At 41.7% G+C, this 17,897-nt stretch overlaps 1 protein-coding gene across 15 annotated transcripts in view; it reads right to left on the reverse strand.

Annotated features, from left to right (window-relative positions):
* PHLDB2 (pleckstrin homology like domain family B member 2) overlaps window positions 1–17,897 on the reverse strand; it is a 123,150-nt gene that overhangs the window by 62,160 nt on the left and 43,093 nt on the right. For 14 of the 15 annotated variants that reach the window (XM_081797271.1, XM_081797265.1, XM_081797258.1 and 11 more), the window contains exon 3: window positions 2,608–2,970. In XM_081797271.1, coding sequence (XP_081653397.1) covers window positions 2,608–2,970 — 363 coding nt within the window. The remainder of the gene's footprint in view (window positions 1–2,607; window positions 2,971–17,897) is intronic. The other variant, XM_081797289.1, reaches the window with a different exon arrangement.

The raw sequence follows: 17,897 nt of genomic DNA on the forward strand, positions 1-17,897 counted from the left end.
TCCTTGGAACTCATCCCCTCCCTCGCTCTCTGCCTAAGCTGCTGCGTGGTAACCAGAGGCGCCTTTGATATTTCCTGTCTCCAGAGGATGCACAGTCTTATGTGTCTTGCCACAACGGAGGCTGCTCTAAGCTTCAGAGGCCTCCTTTTCCACAAAAGCATATTTGGGCAATTAAAAACATCTGCCACCATCTGCCCGTTTACACACCAGCAGCTCTCTTGTCCCAGCCCTCTTCAGGAGGAAACCTGTCTCCCAAAAGATGGTTCTTAGAGAGAGACACATAGCTCACTGTTTTAACAAAAATCTGGCAGCTGTCCATGATGGAAGAAATGGGAAAGGATTTTAGATGAAAAGGAAGTCAAGGACTTCAAAGGAAGCCAAAGGCTGATGAAAACAGCTCAAGTTTTCAAACGGTGGGTCATTTACTCTGCCTGAACACAACCAACATTTGATTCTGCCCCCCATCCTAGTTTCTAACAGTTGCATTTCTGGTAATAGAGACAGATGTCCTATTCTGAAGTACTCTCCATAGAGAATGAGTAAGGTCACTGTGGTCATTAGGAGAAAGAAGGACTGAACATTTCCGAGTCCTAATGCTGATGATGGGAGAACTCAGAAGGTAGACACGGACTCCTGACAAGGAACACTGAGTAAAAAAGTCAAAACAAACACACAAACTCCTCCTGAATAATACTCCAGATGATAAACTACCTCCAGAATTTTGCACATGATAAGGTCTTTCTCTTAATCAGTTTGTGTCCTTCTCTTACAACAAAAATTTAACTGATGTATTTTTTTGTTTTTGATTCTTTGGCCATAATTGTCGAGAATCTTGGAATTGAACTTAATGGTCAGAATTACTTAATTAACTGATCCTGTTTATTTAAATAAATAAATTCTTGTGATTATGGCATCTGTTTTTTTCTCCTAATTACTATTTTTTGTGTTAATTTTATTCCAATAAAACTTACATTTTCTTGTCACTCTCTTAAATCCTTTATAGAAAAGAGGTAGGAGAATTTATTTTAATTTCATAGAAAAAAGATTCTTGGGGCACTTGGGTAGCTAGTCAATTAAGCATCTGACTCTTGATTTTGGCTCAGGTAATGATCTCAGGGTCATGAGATCGAGCCCCGGATCGGGCTCTGCGCTGGGCATGGAGCCTGCTTAAGATTTTCTTGCTCTCTCTCCCACTGCCCTCTCTTTGCACACTTGCGTGCTTGCACATGCTGTCTCTCTCTCTCTCCCAAAACCAAAAAAAAAAAAAAAAAAACAAACACAGATTCTTAACCTGTGTGGAAAAAGTAACACCAAAAGATTTTCCTCTAATTCCATTTTTTTTTAAGATTTTATTTATTTATTTGAGAGAGAGAGAATGAGAGAGAGCACATGAGAGGGGGGAGGGTCAGAGGGAGAAGCAGACTCCCACCAAGCAGGGAGCCTGATGCGGGACCCGATCCAGGGACTCCAGGATCATGACCTGAGCTGAAGGCAGTCGCTTAACCAACTGAGACACCCAGGGGCCCCTTCTAATTCCATTTAAGAAATCTTCAAATTTGGAAGACATTTGGAAATCAATACACAGCCAGAAGACTAAGTAATAGTTATGATTACATATGAATCTTACTTAAACTCTTATACATCCAAAAAATATCATAAGTCAAGTCAAGGGGGGAAGACCACTCATGATAAAAGACGAATTTCCTTACAAATAACTCTTACTACTTACTAAAAACAAGATAAGAAAATTTTAAAAAATGGGTGAAGAACATGAGTAAGTGGGTCAAAATACAAAGTCACAACTAAAAATATGAAAATATGTCCAACTTTATGCATAATTCAAGACAAGCAAATTAGACACCGATTAACTTAGTATATTCAAAAATTTTGAAAATGTACAGCCTTGGCGAGTGTATGGAGAATAAGGCATGCTCATAAACTTTTGGTAGAAGTGTCACCTGGAAATACTTTTGGGAGTATAATTTGGAAATACTGATTAAAATGAATAATATACAAACCCTTTGATCCAGCAATTCCAATTTTAGTAAGTGATCTTGCAGATACATTTGCACAGTACTCTCTGCATATAGATTTTATTAGTAAAAAAGCTAGAAACAATTTAAATATTATTTCCAAACAACAGAATACTAGTCGGCTATTAAAAAGAATGAGGCAGAGCTGTGTATACTAAAATGCAAAGATATGCAAGACAGTTAGTGAGGAAAAGAAAAAGAATGGAACCCTGTATGTTTGCACCTGTGAGTCTACGCCTCTAACACGCGGCCGTATACGCACAGGAATATGAAGAAGGCAGGTAAGACACTTCTGTGTTTATTTCTCAGGTGTACAACTGGGAGGGGGCAGAGAAAAGAGAAACATCCTTCTTTCGAGTTTTCTCTACGGCTGCATTTCTTACGGTGCACAAATTTGTTACTTTATAGTAAATGCCCTAATTTGCTGCACCTTGTTTAGCTAGTTACCTCTTAAACTGAAGCTTCACTAAAAAAATTTTGGAAAACAAGTACGGTAAAACCTCTAGTCTCTGGGCCAATGCAGATGCACAGCCCCAGGCCCTAAATCCTGCTCTTTTTGCTCTGTTGCCTTTACCTTCGGTAGGATACTAAGATAAGCAGACTCGCTGGAAGTTTTCAGAAAGGGAGGCGTGAGGTCCCTGAGCAGGTCATCATTCCTGCTGCTCCTGGGGGACAGGAAGCCAGCACTGCTCTGCCCGACGCTCCCGAAGATTGCCGCGTCCGCATCATGGAGAGAGCCTTTCGGGCGGCACCTGTACCTGGCGTCAGGGCTCACCATGGCTTCTTCAAACACGGACTCCTCATCAGAGAGCCGCAGCTTCTCAAGCTCCTTATTGATCTTCTGCACATCGGCCACGGTGGTGCCTGTGGACAAGCGACGGTCGGGCTTTGTGTATTCAGCACAGAGACTGAGGATGGTCTCCAGACGCTGTCTCTCCTAGAACACAGAAGAGGGGAAGGTCAGAGAGTTTGTGAGAATGCAGACAATCACAAAGAAAAAGACTGAAGAGGCTGGGACTGCTGGCAATTACACCCCACAGGTAAACCCACTGAGAGTGGGTTGGTGATGAGTTTCCATCATCTCAGATGGATGCATTTAAGGATCCAGGTGAAACCAGGTGAAAAATGCCTGATTTTCTTCCCAAACTCAATTCGAGCTGTCCCCTCTCCTTGGATGTCCCAGCGCTGATCCCCCCCGTAGCAGCCCTCGGTAAGCCTTTTCTTGATTTATTGGTTCTCTGAACATTTCAGTCTTTTTTTCAATCTCCTTTTTAAAAAATCTTCACTCCCCCTTCCTTCTCTACCGCTCTGCCTCCAACATATCTAGCTCTTTCATCATTACCGACTTAACACTTGCGCTTAAAGTTAATTCTCCAGCATCCCAGAGAAACCAGACACACAAAAAGAAAAACACTACTTAAAGAATCTTCTAATTTAAAAGAATTTTTTTCTTGAAATTTTTTCAATATTTTTTTGACATGCCTCAAAATTTTCAATACTTTTCTTATGTCTTGTCATGAGATAAAGGTCTTTTCCATCAATTTCTAACATGAGTAATTAAAATTATAAAGAGGTAGAAACGTTGCATAAAAATGAAAGAACTTTTCATGTCACATCCAGTAGAACGACAGCAATGTATTTCAGATTCTGAGATCCTTTGGATTCATTTAACTGCAACATAAAATGATAGTTCATTTGCTTAAAAAAAAAATCAATATATAGGCCATTGATGTCTAGTACTAATGGTACTACTTACTGACACTTCACCAAGCTCCCCATACAAAACAAGTGGATATTTATGGTTTTTGACTTTAAGTAAAATCACTATATATTTGTGAGCAATAGTATATAATTTACGAAATGTTTATCGTAAGCCTCGACAGCACTGTTTGGGGTGGGGAACATTAACATCTCTGCCTCGCACATTAATTCCAAGGCCAAAGTGAAAAGAAAAACAATAAAATAACAAAAAAGTCTGTTGTGATTACAGCTACCACACTGAAAAAAAAAAAGTCAAAAGCCTTCCATAGAAAAATATTTTCCAAACTGGTTATCAGTAACAATGTAGAAAATTTTTAAGTAGCACTGGGCTACTGTTTTCAACTTCTAACTGCAGCTAATTTGTAAAGACAAAATTCTGAAGGCAGTCAGCTCTTTGCCAGTTGAAGGACTGACTATCCAACAGCGAAGTTAAATAGAAACAGACCAACATAATGCCCTGGTTTCCATTAAATGCACTAATTAAATGACAAGACAGAAGTCATTTAAGTTGTGTCTGACTTTTCTCTGTCCTCTAAAGTATGCCCCTTCACCCCTGCAAATGCAATAACTTGATCAAAAGGACTATCACACCAGCTCCTCTAAGCCCCCACCTCCCGTTCACTGCCTGAACTTCTGGCCTCCAGCTGCAGCTCGGTCCTCATGGCCTCGTCCCTCGGCAGGCGCTCATAGCTGCACGACCTTCTCCCGCGCACTCCTGCACCCAGTCCGTCCAGGAGCCCCGGGGCTTATTTATCTCTGCAGCTGCTGCCAGCTGCCAAGCTCTAGGCACCTCAGCTTTATGGGGAGGGAGCGGGGGTGTGGGGACACAGCATTCACTGCCTTATTTTAAACTTCTCCAACGACAGAGGAAAGTTTACATGGGAATATGCAAAACCCACGTGCAAGGGCATATTTAAGGAGGGGGACGGGAACAAGACCCTATATTTTACCCCTTCTCAACAGCATCTGCATGAGAAACTAATGCTAATTTCCAAAGGAAAGTTCTCTTTCTGCCATTTAGGTGACTTCAGCTGAAGCACCCAAACTCCGTCCCTACTGACCTTTATAGATCGCAGTGTGTATACATTAGCCTGGACATTAATTACACGTGGGATTATCTGAAAATTGTCAATTCCCACTTACCAGGGCTTCAGGGAACAGTGTGGTCTTCAAAACCACGGAAGGCACTTCTGCCTCGCCTGTGATACATAGCAAAATCCCTCCCACATCTCTTTCCCAAAATAGTTCCTTCTGCTGCCAGTGCTCTTACTTAATTCCACAGGAATAAATGATCCCAGCCTTAAGATGAATGCTATTTCAGACAGTGGAACGCAGTACTCAATGGCTTGTGCACAGGAAGTGTGGTCTACTGGTATGTGGTTCTCTCTATTCTTATCACCCCATTCACAGCCAATCTGTCCAGGCTTGAATCACACACACAAGCCGCACTGCCGCCCGTGAGTCTCAAAGAAATCCAGGCTGCGCGGAGACACACTGGCCCCATAAAAGCTGAACCAAAGAAAAATAAACTGATGTCAAGAAGTGCGTCAGAAGAAAGTCTGCAAGGCATTTCAGAAAGCACTATATGCAGCCTTTTAAGGAAAACCCTGCACAGAATGTACTCTCATAAAATAATTCTCCCCGGAGCCCTCTTCACTCTGGAGTCTTGTTCTTTCCCATCCATCACTCCAATATTCTCCATTCTGGGGGTGCCTAAAACCAGGGCACCCATTCCACACCAGGACGCCTTTGAGAACCAAACAGGGCACTATGAATAATTATTCTGGAACGCCAAGCACCAGCAGGGACTGAGATGGACGGCCCCCCACCTAAAACCCAACTTCATCTGGCCCTTCACCTGGCCATGCCAAGTTGGGAAGGCCACCCTCCTGAAGATCTCCAGTTTCTGCCCACCTCTCCCAGCCAGTGTTCTGCTGTGCGTTCTTTTGCAAAGCCACCAGTGCAAGGCCTCGGCATCTAAATGGCACGAAACATTGGTGCTATGGCCTTGGAAAGTAGGTCATTTGAATCAAATCATTTTAAATACATTTTTTAATCTCCCTCTCTATTTTCGCTTTCCTCCTCTCCATATACCACATATATCAAAGAAAGCTTTGAAGGGGACACGGGATCTTAAAATATATACCTGAAGAAAATGGTGTGTGGTTCTTTCCCTCGGCAATTAAAAAAGAAAAAAAAAGCTGCAGACTGAGGGTGTTTTGACCTCAGAGCTTTCTTTCTTTTTCTGAGGAATGTGTCTGGCAATGCCTCTCCGCAGCCCTCGGTCAGGGGCCTCATCCATCTCCCAGCCCCATCCATCCCCTGGTAACCAACAGCAGCCAGTCTGGGCCACAGGACTGGAAATGCAGTGTAGAAATAAACTACATAGAAAACCAATTGCCCAATACCCAAGCGCAGTCGAAATCTTTGCTGAACTCCTTGTGTTATAATTAACTATGTTGGGTCACTCGTTATATAAAAGCAAGGGTCAACTTTTAATGGCTAGAAATAATTTAGTTGGAAGAAGATATTTTTTCTCGAGAGGACCTGCTGTAACTGCTGAGTATGACCTTACTTCTCTCTCTCTTGTTAACCCTAGAGATTCAATATCTCCATAATCGCCAGTTCATCAAAGATCTGTTAAGTTACCCTCAGGCCATAACTGTGCTGGAGACACAAGGACGGAAAAAGACAGCATTTCTACCCTCACATCTTTAGCGGAAAGCACAGCCAATCAATCAAAGAAAAGGGTGCTAACAGATTTACAGAAAACCACCAGATTCACATATAAGGAAGTAGTTGACCAAAATTATAGAAAGACAAATTTGAGTTGAGACCCTGGGATAAATATGAGTCTGTGTGGTCTGTTGGCCAGTGGGGTGGGCTGGGCCTTTCTATAAAGGAACCATATGAGCAAAGGCATAGAGCACGGACTAATAGAGTATGCTCAGGGATCAGCAACTACTGTGTGGCTAGAAAGATGGGGTTCTTTGGAGGAAAAGGGACGAGGTACATGAAGAGAAGTGGGTCAACTTTCTCTCTCTGTACACCAGGACTTATGAGATCCCAATAACCCTAAATAAAAAACCAAAGAGAGTCAGAGACCCTGGCCTAAAGGTGGATGGCAGAATGAGATGAAGCTGACAGCACGTAAGCATAATTTCCAGGATTCCATGAGCACATTCCGATGTCTCATTTAGGTAGGACAATGAGGAGGAAAAACAGAAGCAATGGTTAAAAGTCTTTTACGTGAGTCTGTTTGTTTTTAGAGATAAATCCCGTGGGTTAGTAACTAGGGCTATGATGATCAGTTCTTGTCTTTTTGGACACAGGGTAAAACAGTTTTTCAATTTCCCACTCCTAAACTAGATACGACCGTCAGACTTGCACTGGCCCATTACGTGTGAAAAGCAATGTGTGTCCCTTCTGCCCGGACAGCTAACACATGATCCATTGCATGTCTTGCTTTGCCATGGCAGAGTGACACTCCAGATGGTGCTGGCTCCCTGAGCCTTGGCCCTGAGCAAGGAAATACGGAGCAGAGGCCTCATTCAACCCATGCTGGCCATGGAGAGTGAAGGAGAAATAGACCTACGCTGTTTTAAGCCTGACATAATTGTTTTCTTTTGTTTCCTCCACATTATGATTGATAAGCCTTGCTTAATTTCAAGCAGGTTATGGGCCCAAAAGTTGGAGACAAGAGCCTCAGAGATCCTACTAAAGGCAGCATTTATTTACTGTGTAATAAAGAATTTGGCTTTGCCCAAAGAGAGGTCTGGCCTTCACTGCTGGACTGGTGGCTTCTGGAAGGTAATCTATGTCATACCTGATGGGATTGTCCTTGTTTAGGACAAAGTGGGCACTCCTGATAATCAATCTCAGGGTGAGGGCTGGCCACTCCACAGTCATGATTTTTGTGTGGGGGCCTGGGAATCATGTGTTATCAGTCAACCTGGAGATGAGACTAACCAAGTGGACAATCAATCAGTCATGCTTACATGGTGAAGTCCCAATAAAAACTCTGGACACTGAAGCTCAGGAGGTCTTCCCTGGCCGCCCACACTCCATGAGCACTGCCACACACCAATGTGGGCAGCGTATCACACCCTGACTCCACAGGGAGAGTCCAGTGGAAGCTTTGCATTTGGAACCTCCTGACTCGGCCCCTCTACTTCTCTTCTCCTTGGCTGACCTTGATCTTAGCTTTTCCCTGTAATAAACAATAACCCTGACTGTAACAGCTTTCAGTGGGTTCTGTTAAGTCTTCCTAGTGAATTCATGAACCCCTGGGTGGTTCCCAGGAAGTCTCTGAACCTCTGCTTGATATCAGAAGAGAGGACGGTCGTATGTGGAGACAAGGCCCTTTAACCTTGTAACTGGCCTTCACGTTTATCCAAACATTGCCCTAGGATTATATTTATCAGTTTAGGACGACTGATCTTAGCAACTGCATACATAAGTAAGGAGTTTTTATTTTTTTTGATTTCACAAATTATCGTCATAAAAGTCAGTTTAATGTCTAGCTAAGAACATTTTATCTTGTAGTCTACCTGGGAAGTCCACCTTCAGACTTGTGGTCAGGGCAGCGCTTTATTCTGCCATCCATTGTTTAGAAAGCATGTGCGTGTGTGCCCCATCCGAGGGTTGCTCTGGAAAGAGGCCCATCTGACAAATGAAATAGCAATGGCTTTGTGTGATTATCTGTTCTGGAGGCAAGTGCAAGTCATCTGAAGAGTTACGGAATAATGTGACAGCTACGAATTGATCGACAAGCATCTGTCACGTGCAGATTGCTATTAGGATTTTGTATCAACTATACCTACTCTGGCTCCATGATAATGGATAACCAGATGCCAAGGGAGAGTAAGGCATACGTAGATAACTAGGATACTGCTTGCCATTCAGTGATTTTTCAGTACCCGTTTCTCAAATATAGTCAGTACACCCCATACACAAGCACACTGCCTAAGGAGATCAAGGCCGTCCTGCGCAATGCCCTAAACTTCCCTCCTCTACCTCTTTTTATATGTGTGGTCCTTCTTTCTTCAAGATACCATAGTGGCTAAGAGCAGGAACTCTGGAGCCTGCATGCTATTTCCACAGCTACGTGTGAGGCCCTGGGCAAGTCATTTAGCATCTGTGAGTCTTAGTTCCTCATGCATAAAGCAAGGAATTACTAGAATATCTATCTTGTAGGGTGTCATGAGGATTTAAAACGTAAACAAACAAACATGTATATGTATACACACACACACACACACACATACACGTGCGCCCTTCTTGACCACAGTAAACACAATATAAGTGTTTGCACAGGGATCTAAGGAGTCCCTCAGTCCTCCCAAGGTGAACCCCTCTGCCTGCCTCACTGCATCCATATTCCCTCCCATTATCCTTATGGTTTTGTTTCACCAATTTTCCCTCCCCTACACACTTATTTCCTCTCTTGAATTCTTCGCCTCTGTCTGCAAATGTATTCAAGTCCCCTCCTTCTTCCCTCGCCCCAAACAATAAATTATCCTCATCGGATTACCCAGTAGATTTTCTATTCCACTTCCTTACTTCCCTTCACACCTCCACACATTCCCAATCTCAAAGAAGTCACCAAAGCTCAACATTTCACTTCCCATCATTCTCAGCCCTTTGCAATCTAGAATAGTGTGTCCTGCCTTTGTAAGGGAGGGGCACCTCCCACTTCTCCAGGAAAAGTACGAGTAAAATGAACAGAAAGGAGAAGTGCTTTGAAATAAAGATATCAGGACTCTGCAGAGAAAGCAAAGCGCTTCTCTCTGTAACCGTGTATTGTAAGAATCTGTGGGTAAATTGACTTCTCTCTCTCCCACAGAACCCCTGGGCTTTCAGAGCAGACTCCGTGTCTAAGCTTGATTAAGCGGAAAGAACAAAGATTTGGATTTAAAGTTCTGGCATGTGCCAGACCTATAACAGAAGTTCTTATCAGGTTCAACCCTTTGAGATTCTATAACCTGGTCTGTAAAACAGAGACAATAAGATCAGCACCTGCCCTAGGGTTCTTGGGAGGAATCAATAAAGGAGTGTGTCTGAGAACATTTACTATAAAGTCTAAGTTGGTGCCTGTCACAAGGCAGGTGCTCAGTGTTTGTTATCAATGATTAGAGATGGTTTCCATTAAAAAATTGGCAGTGAAATTGACAGTTGTCTTGTGGGTCCTGGAGAACCATCACTAATACAGGAGTCTGCCCTCATGCGAGGGGGATATGTTCCCAGATCCTCAGTGCGTACCTGAGACCACGGGTAGTACTAAACCCTATATACACGATGGTTTTTTCTATGCGGACGTACCTATGATAAAGTTTAATGCATAAAGTAGGCACAGTAAGAGATTAACAACAATAACCAATAATAAAGTAGAACAGTGTAACAATATGCTGCAATAAAAATACGGAAGTGGCCTCTCCCTCTTTGTCTCTCAGAGTACCTTACTGTACAGTACCCACCTTTCTTATGATGAAGCGAGATGATAAAATGCTTACCTGCTGAGATAAAGTGCAATGAATGGCACGGTGACCTACTATTGACCTCCTGATGGTAGGTCAGAAGAAGGATCACCTGCTTCTAGACCAGTGTTGACAGCGGGTAACTGAAACCAGGGAAAGCAAACTGCAGATAAGGGGGGGACTACTGTACCAGTTAGCAAGCAAACCTAAAAGCCAAATCCAACTGCTCTCAAGGCAAGGCAATACCGGAAAAATATGTTATGCAGCCAAATGTGCCCCTGAAAAACTCACAGATCTATGGGGTTCTTTGGCCAGTCTGGAAGGAGAGAAAAATCCTCCACTGCCCAAAATTCCCTCCCGGGGGTGAATCACATGTCTGAGCTTCTGGCAACAGAGCTCTGCCCAGTTGCCATAGCAACCCAGGGAGGAAGAAATCTTTTCAGTCTCTCACTGCCCTTCGGTCCCTCCAGCCCCAGGATTACAGAGCAACATATATTCCCCATAGCAAAAGAAGTCCAGCGGAGTAACTTCTAGAAAGAACTACCCTCCAAAAAATCCATGCTTCTCTCCAATGCACACATTGCATCCCTGACATAAAACCCAGATTTCTATTTCACATTGCCCCTGGCTCCACCTTACACTCCTGACATCATCATTGTCCCTGCCCGATGAGTACACACATCATTCACATACCTGAGGAACTTATCATATCCTGTCTTTGCTCATACTCAAAGAAACTCAGTTCTTTTAATCTCATTTCATAAATCAACCCCTCATGCTCCAGATTATTTTTTTTTAATTACTATTACTCACTAGTGTGTCAACGTCTCCCTGAAAGCTACTTGCCCCTACTGCTATTTCTGTGTCCCTATTTTAGGAGCTTGTAATTAAGAAATACATATATGTATAAAATCGGTTTATACTATTTTAAGTTATTAATACATTTACCAAATAGATCTGATTATTAACATATCTAATAATTCAGTAATATGAAATATGTTATATAATTATATAAATTATATATAATACATATATATGCTGAGGTAATTTTTTTTTTTTAATTTTCATTTATATCAAACATGTCCTAAAATACTATCGCTTAACTTAATTGATCCTGTTACTTTTTAGACCAAGAATGTTTTCTTCAACTTGCTTTTTCCACCTCCAGTTATTTCTTGCATTTGTGAGGCAGACTCTAGGGAATCTCTCTCTACAATGACCATCTAACTCAGACCTGCTGTATTTTAGTCCTTTTCCTGATGCCTTTTTGCATCATTTTGCCATTTAAAATCAACTGGCAGACATACAAGTGTTGAAAATTTTTACTTTCATAAGATATTAGGGTTGAGGTGAACTATTCTTAAAATATTAATAGATACCGCTTCAAAGAAAGTGCTGGTTATGAATGACTCCATAACAGTTGTTGCCTCAACTCAGATAACTGAAGGGGGAAAATCATGCACTTCTCCCTACAGACTGAAAAGCACCAGCTATAAAAAAAGGAAATTCATGTTATCAGTGTAGTCATCATTTCCACATAGTGTCTAAAGAAGTATGCCCATTATTTTTCCTCGGACATGGACAGTGTGTCAGAAGAGAATCTAAAAGGTGCGTAGGCCTTCTGCTCCATGCCATCAAAGAAAACTCAACAAAAGTCCAATATACTGTAGTTCATTTGCATTTTTACGTTGGCTTAACCAAGTTCCAGGGGATCTGTTTGTTTGCTTCCCCTGAAGGATCATGGTTTATAAAATGCAATCCATTAAAATACTTTTAGGATTTTATGTAATATTTTATTTTGTTCAAACCACAACTAAATCTCCACACTGGAAAAATCTGTCCTAAAAAAAATAAGGAACTCTCTTTATGCACAAAGAAGTTGGTTGGGTAAAAAATAGGAAAGTCTCACATGTAAAAAAAAGAATTAAAAAACAGGTGGACTATCACACATCAACTGAAAGTTTTGTAAATGCAACTATGTATGAGAGATATAAGTAATGGAAAATACTGTGTACTAAAATTTAAAAAAGCATGCTGTAGTTTTATACAGAGAAATGCAAAATAATGGGGTGCCTGGGTGGCTCAGTCAGTTAAGTGTCTGCCTTCGGCTCAGGTCATGGTCCCAGGGTCCTGGGATCAAGTCCGCACTGGGCTCCCTGCTCAGCAGGAGTCTGCTTCTCACTTCTCTCTCTCCCTCTGCCTCTCTCCCCGGCTTGTACTCTCTCTCTCTCTCTCAAATAAATAAATAAATAAATAAATAAATAAATAAATAAAATCTTTAAAAAAATGCAAAATAAACAGTGACAAGTCTTCTTTCCCTATTTGAGATGTTAAGGAAGTAACTGCATTTTCCTTTCTCTCAGAACAACTTTTAAAATTGTAATCTCTGCCTACCATGATTTAGGCCTTGGTCTTCATGATCTAATGGGAAAGACTGACTTTGAATATTTTGGCTCTCTAATTCAGTAATCAAAATGAAAAAATAATACATGTCTAAGAAACTTATTCCTTATTTCCATCTTAGCATTTTATTAAAATTGTCTTTTTTCAAAATCCAAATTACAATCCCAGAACCGGGATATGGTCTTAGCAATTTTGAATGAGAAACATCAATTTTTCCAAACCAAAATTCTTCAACAGAACATGCCCCCACATACAGATTTCCCCCTTGAGGTCAATTAGACTTCACCAGAGCAAAGTTCTTGGCTGTTCTGAACTTTAAAAAACTAATCTCCCTGACTTCTGCTTCTGGGAAGATGGAGTAGAGGTATTTTTCCCTATTCCTCCCACTGAGTGTAACTCAGAACACTGGACACATTATATATGAGACAAACATAAGGGGCGCCTGGGTGGCTCGGTCGGTTAAGCATCTGCCTTTGGCTCAGGTCATGATCCCAGAGTCCTGGGATCGAGCCCCATGTTGGGCTCTCTGCTTAGTGAGGAGTATGTTTCTCCCTCTGCCTGCCACTCCCCCTGCTTGTACTGTGTGTGTGTGTGTGTGTGTGTGAAATAAATAAATAAAATCTTAAAAAAAAAAAAAGAACTAGTTTAAAAAAAAATAAGACAAACATAAGAAGACCAAAAGATAGGGAAAGGCAGCAGCTCATCTGGGCATCTAGAGACCCAGAAATGAGTTCCCTGAGATTTCCTTTACCTCATATATCCCAGCCTTGGAGCTGGAGAAAAGGCAACGACATGAAACAACCTGACTCAATCTCCAAAGAATTATGTGGAGAGGAAGAAGCCAAACTCAAAGTATATGATTACATGTATGTAACATTCCTATAATAAATAATAAAATTATAGCTCTGCAGAACAGAAGAGCGGATGCCAGGGGTTAAGTAGCTGCTGAGAGTAGGAGGAAAGTGGGAGAGGCTACAGAAGGTCTGCAGGAGGGAGCCTTGGGGTGACCTATCTGCTCTGTATCTTGACTGTATCAATGTCGATATACTGGTTGTGATATGACAACTATAATGTCGCAAGATGTTAGCATTGGAGGAGATTGGGTAAGAGGTACACAGGATCTCTCTGAATTATTTCTTATAATTGCATGTAAATCTACCATTACCTCAAAGTAAAGAGACTAACTTTTCTTCAAGTGACTTCTAGTAGATCTTAATCTGCACATTGAAATGGCTGACAAAATCCTTCCAATGAAAAGGTGATGTATGTGTTCCTATTGTAATACCTGTTCTGTAATTATTTTTAAATAAAACTAATCACAAACTTTCAAAGTATTCTTCAGAGCAGATATTCCCATAAGCTTTTCTAGAACAGGAAAGAAAAATCCATATTACAATGAGCCAGCACAGTCACTAGACCTATTAGTGGATGAAAAATTTTTTACGAGGTTGATGAATAAATGGCTTTTAATTTAGATAATTTAACAACCAATATGGGGATCATTTTTCTATGAAGAATCGCTAGTCGTCCCACATTACCCTGTCTGTACTGATACTGTATTTTCAATTTTCATCTTGTTTGTACATTTTTCTGTGAATTTTATTTCCGAGCTTTATTTCTTTTTTAGTCACGAGTCTTCCTGCATGAATTTATCACCTTAAAAAAAAAGAATGAGATGGGCGCCTGGGTGGCTCAGATGGTTAAGCGTCTGCCTTCGGCTCAGGTCATGATCTCAGGGTCCTGGGATCGAGTCCCGCATCAGGCTCCCTGCCCTTGGGAGCCTGCTTCTCCCTCTGCCTTTCTCTCTCACTCTGTCTCTCATGAATAAAGAAAAAAAAAAAAAAAGAATGAGACTCACTTCATAGCTGACCTGGCAGCCGCCTCTTAATCCAAGGTGCTTTCTGCATTTTTGCATTTAGCCCAGAACGCTGAACTGTGTGAAGACCCACAGCACACATCCCTCAATTCTGAGCATAAATCCTTAACTGTGTGGCACCATCAAGAGGCAAGAGCTTGTACTGCCACCGTAAGAAGAGCCTAGAATTGGCTCTCAAGTGTAGAGAAACCTGCTTTTAATAGCAACAGTCACAGACTATTGGAACAAAGAATTATACTGAGGCTTTGGCTCTGTGTTTCTCCAATGTGGAGTCACTAGATTATTGCTAAATGCTATTTTTTACCTTCCCATGACTCTTCTAGGCACCTAGTGATCCAACTGAAGGAGAACAAAAAGATGTGATAACTGTTTTTAGTCTCAGTAAACTGAGGACAGTTAGCACTCTCAATTTGCTAATGATTAATTCCTTCAGTATTTACTGCACAACTACCTACATGTCAACAATTCATCACTTAAAATACACAGAGAGAATGTCTGTAGTTTATTTCCGATGCCCAAAGTGATCTAACCATAGACAGCAGTCTTCTTCATATTACTCACTACTTACAGATTTACTCTTATTTTATTAGAAATGAAAGAGTCTGCGTACAGAATGGACAGTTTATTTAGGCAGTAGATAGCATCGCCATTCTAAGCTTGTGCTGTCTAAAATAGCATAATTAATTTCACCATTTCAAAAGGTTTTCTTTTTTTAAAAAAGATTTTGAGACGAGGGAGAGCAAGAGAGAGCATGCGCACGAGTGCGGGGGAGGGGCAGAGGGAGAAGCAGGCTCCCCGCTGAGCCAGGAGCCCGATGTGGGGCTCGATCCCAGGACCCCCGGATCACGACCTGAGCCAAAGGCAGAAGCTTAACTGACCGAGCCACCCAGGCGCCCCTCAGAAAGTTTTCTGAACATAAGAAAACTTAAAATTGCATATATGGCTCACATTTACGGCTCCCATTTTATTTCTGAGCTAGACCCCATTGACCACGCAAGTAAAGGCATCAAAGTGAAAGAAGGCACAGAATGGCAGAGAACTGACAGACTGTTTGAAGCATTAGAGCTACGAAAAGCAAGGCTTCACAAAAATGAGTCAGTTTAAAGCTTATGCTAACTCTTTAGATTAAATAAATTAATGTAATAATAGACATTCTGAGTCCGAATATAGAAAGTGAGTCATAATTTCTAAATATCCCTTTAAAAAGTCTGAGCCACCAAGTTAATTTGGTCAGGAACCAACCTCTCACCCATTTGCAGTTTATTTTATTTTTTTTTAAGATTTTATTTATTTGACAGAGAGAGAGACATCGAGAGCAGGAACACAAGCAGGGGGAGTGGGAGAGGGAGAAGCAGACTTCCCACGGAGCAGGGAGCCTGATGTGGGGCTCGATCCCAGGACCCTGGGATCATGACCTGAGCCGAAGGCAGACGCTTAACGACCGAGCCAGCCAGGCGCCCCGCGTTTGCAGTTTAACTGGCTCACTTCCCACTAGTGCAACCATTTTTTAAAAATTAAAACTCTAGCCAGGATGGAGCAGGAGGAAGGGCCACACCAGGAAGAGATGCCTTCCAAGTCCGTGAGACTGGAGAACAAAATAGTTTTCAACACTTAAGCTTGCCTTCACATTTCAAACACATTCTTCTTAGGAAAAAAAAAAAAAGATTAATACTATGGCTAGGTTGCATTAGGCGTTCTCTTAACGTTGTCCATTCTGCCTCCAACCAAGAAATGCTGTCAAATTCACAATGCAAAAAAAAAGTCTGAGTGTCCAAATTGTCTTTGGGATCAGGAATCACAAGGAAGTGCAGGCAGCAAGAATCAGGGAGAGAAAGCAATGGACACCTGCGGTTAGAGTGACCGTCACCTGACAAGGCTCACACTTCTTAGGTTCCCAAATGGTTTTTCCTAATTGCAAAGTTGAATAGCACCAACCTGTCTACTCTCTCATTTCTAAAATGGTATCTGTACCTTACCATCTTAAGATTAGTGAACATATACATTTATTTTATAAAATGTTGTAATTCCTTAAATATGCTCCATTATGCTGATATATACTTCTAGAAATATAGGTCTCTGGGCTGCTCAACAGTACACAAGCAAAACTCTGGGTCCTGCAGCCTTGGCTCCCATATGACGCTGGAGAGCACCAGTTCTTACAGAGAATGCTATGAAATTTTCAAAATAAAGGAAAGCATCTAATTTTCATCTTTTCATTTTTAACTGCATATTGGAAGGGAATTGCTCCATTGCTGGAAGCAAAAAGATGCATTTATGCTGAGATATTTGCATTCTTTTTCATAGAGCTTCATGGTTACCTGGAACCAAGTGCATAAACTTAAGTTTGGGATGTCTGAAAATGAGAAGCAGAACCTTCGGCCATAGACTAAGGAAAGCCAGAATGAATATCATGAATGGGTATCAAAAACATTCATTTACTCTTTTCGAAAACAGGTATACGGTGCTTCCCATACTCTCATCATCGGCTAGGAGGTGGCTATACAGCAGTGAACAAGACTGACGTGGTCCCAGCCTCGTGCGATCTAAAATTCTTCAGCTGTAAAGAGCTTTCAGAGAAGCTACTGGAACGAAATGTCTTCCAAACAGTACAGAATTGCTGACCCAGACATTTCATCTATTCCAATAATAATACCATGGGAATATTAACATCTTCCTTGAAAGAAAGCCAACCTTATCTTCAGGATGGTAGAGCATGTAGCAAGTTAGAAACCTTATTCTGTGGTGCTTCGTGAGACTGGCATCACGTTACAACACGTTTGAGAAATGAGTTCCAAGTGTGGCCCTGCACAGTTCTGTACGGCGACAATGCTGTTTATCAAGGCACCACAGAAGATTGCCGTCTGCCAGAAAGAAGATATTGGATTGCTACAGTGCAATTTGTGGGGATCCACTGGTTCTCCACAAGAGCACACAGATGCTTTGGGCATTGTAACCAAATGAATACTCTTCACAGCAGTTGGGTTTGCTACAGAGTATTTTAATTTTCCCCCTGTCTTTTTAAAATGTCTCCTCCCTGGACCTTAAGATGCACTAGATGCCATCCCTACCTCTATATTACTGGGAGGGAGGCAAATGAGAGGAATAACAGAATATCCTGTCTACTGTACAATTATTTCTCTAGCCTCCAAAAAACCTAGTTTGTCAAAGAATCAGCATCCCAGCCTTTTAGAGATATCTTATCCATTCATGTCCTCTACTTGGAAAACAGCTCAGAAGTGAGGAGTTTAAACAAGCACAGACCAGCCCAGAAGGAGGTCACGAGGTCTACGGAGTGAAGTACACACATTTCAGGCACACAGAGCCCTCTCAAGACCTCACTTGGACCTA

This window comes from Leptonychotes weddellii, chromosome 1 (genome assembly GCF_054177405.1).
Source record: "Leptonychotes weddellii isolate Sample4059 chromosome 1, ASM5417740v2, whole genome shotgun sequence".
Classification (NCBI taxonomy): Eukaryota; Metazoa; Chordata; class Mammalia; order Carnivora; family Phocidae; genus Leptonychotes; species Leptonychotes weddellii.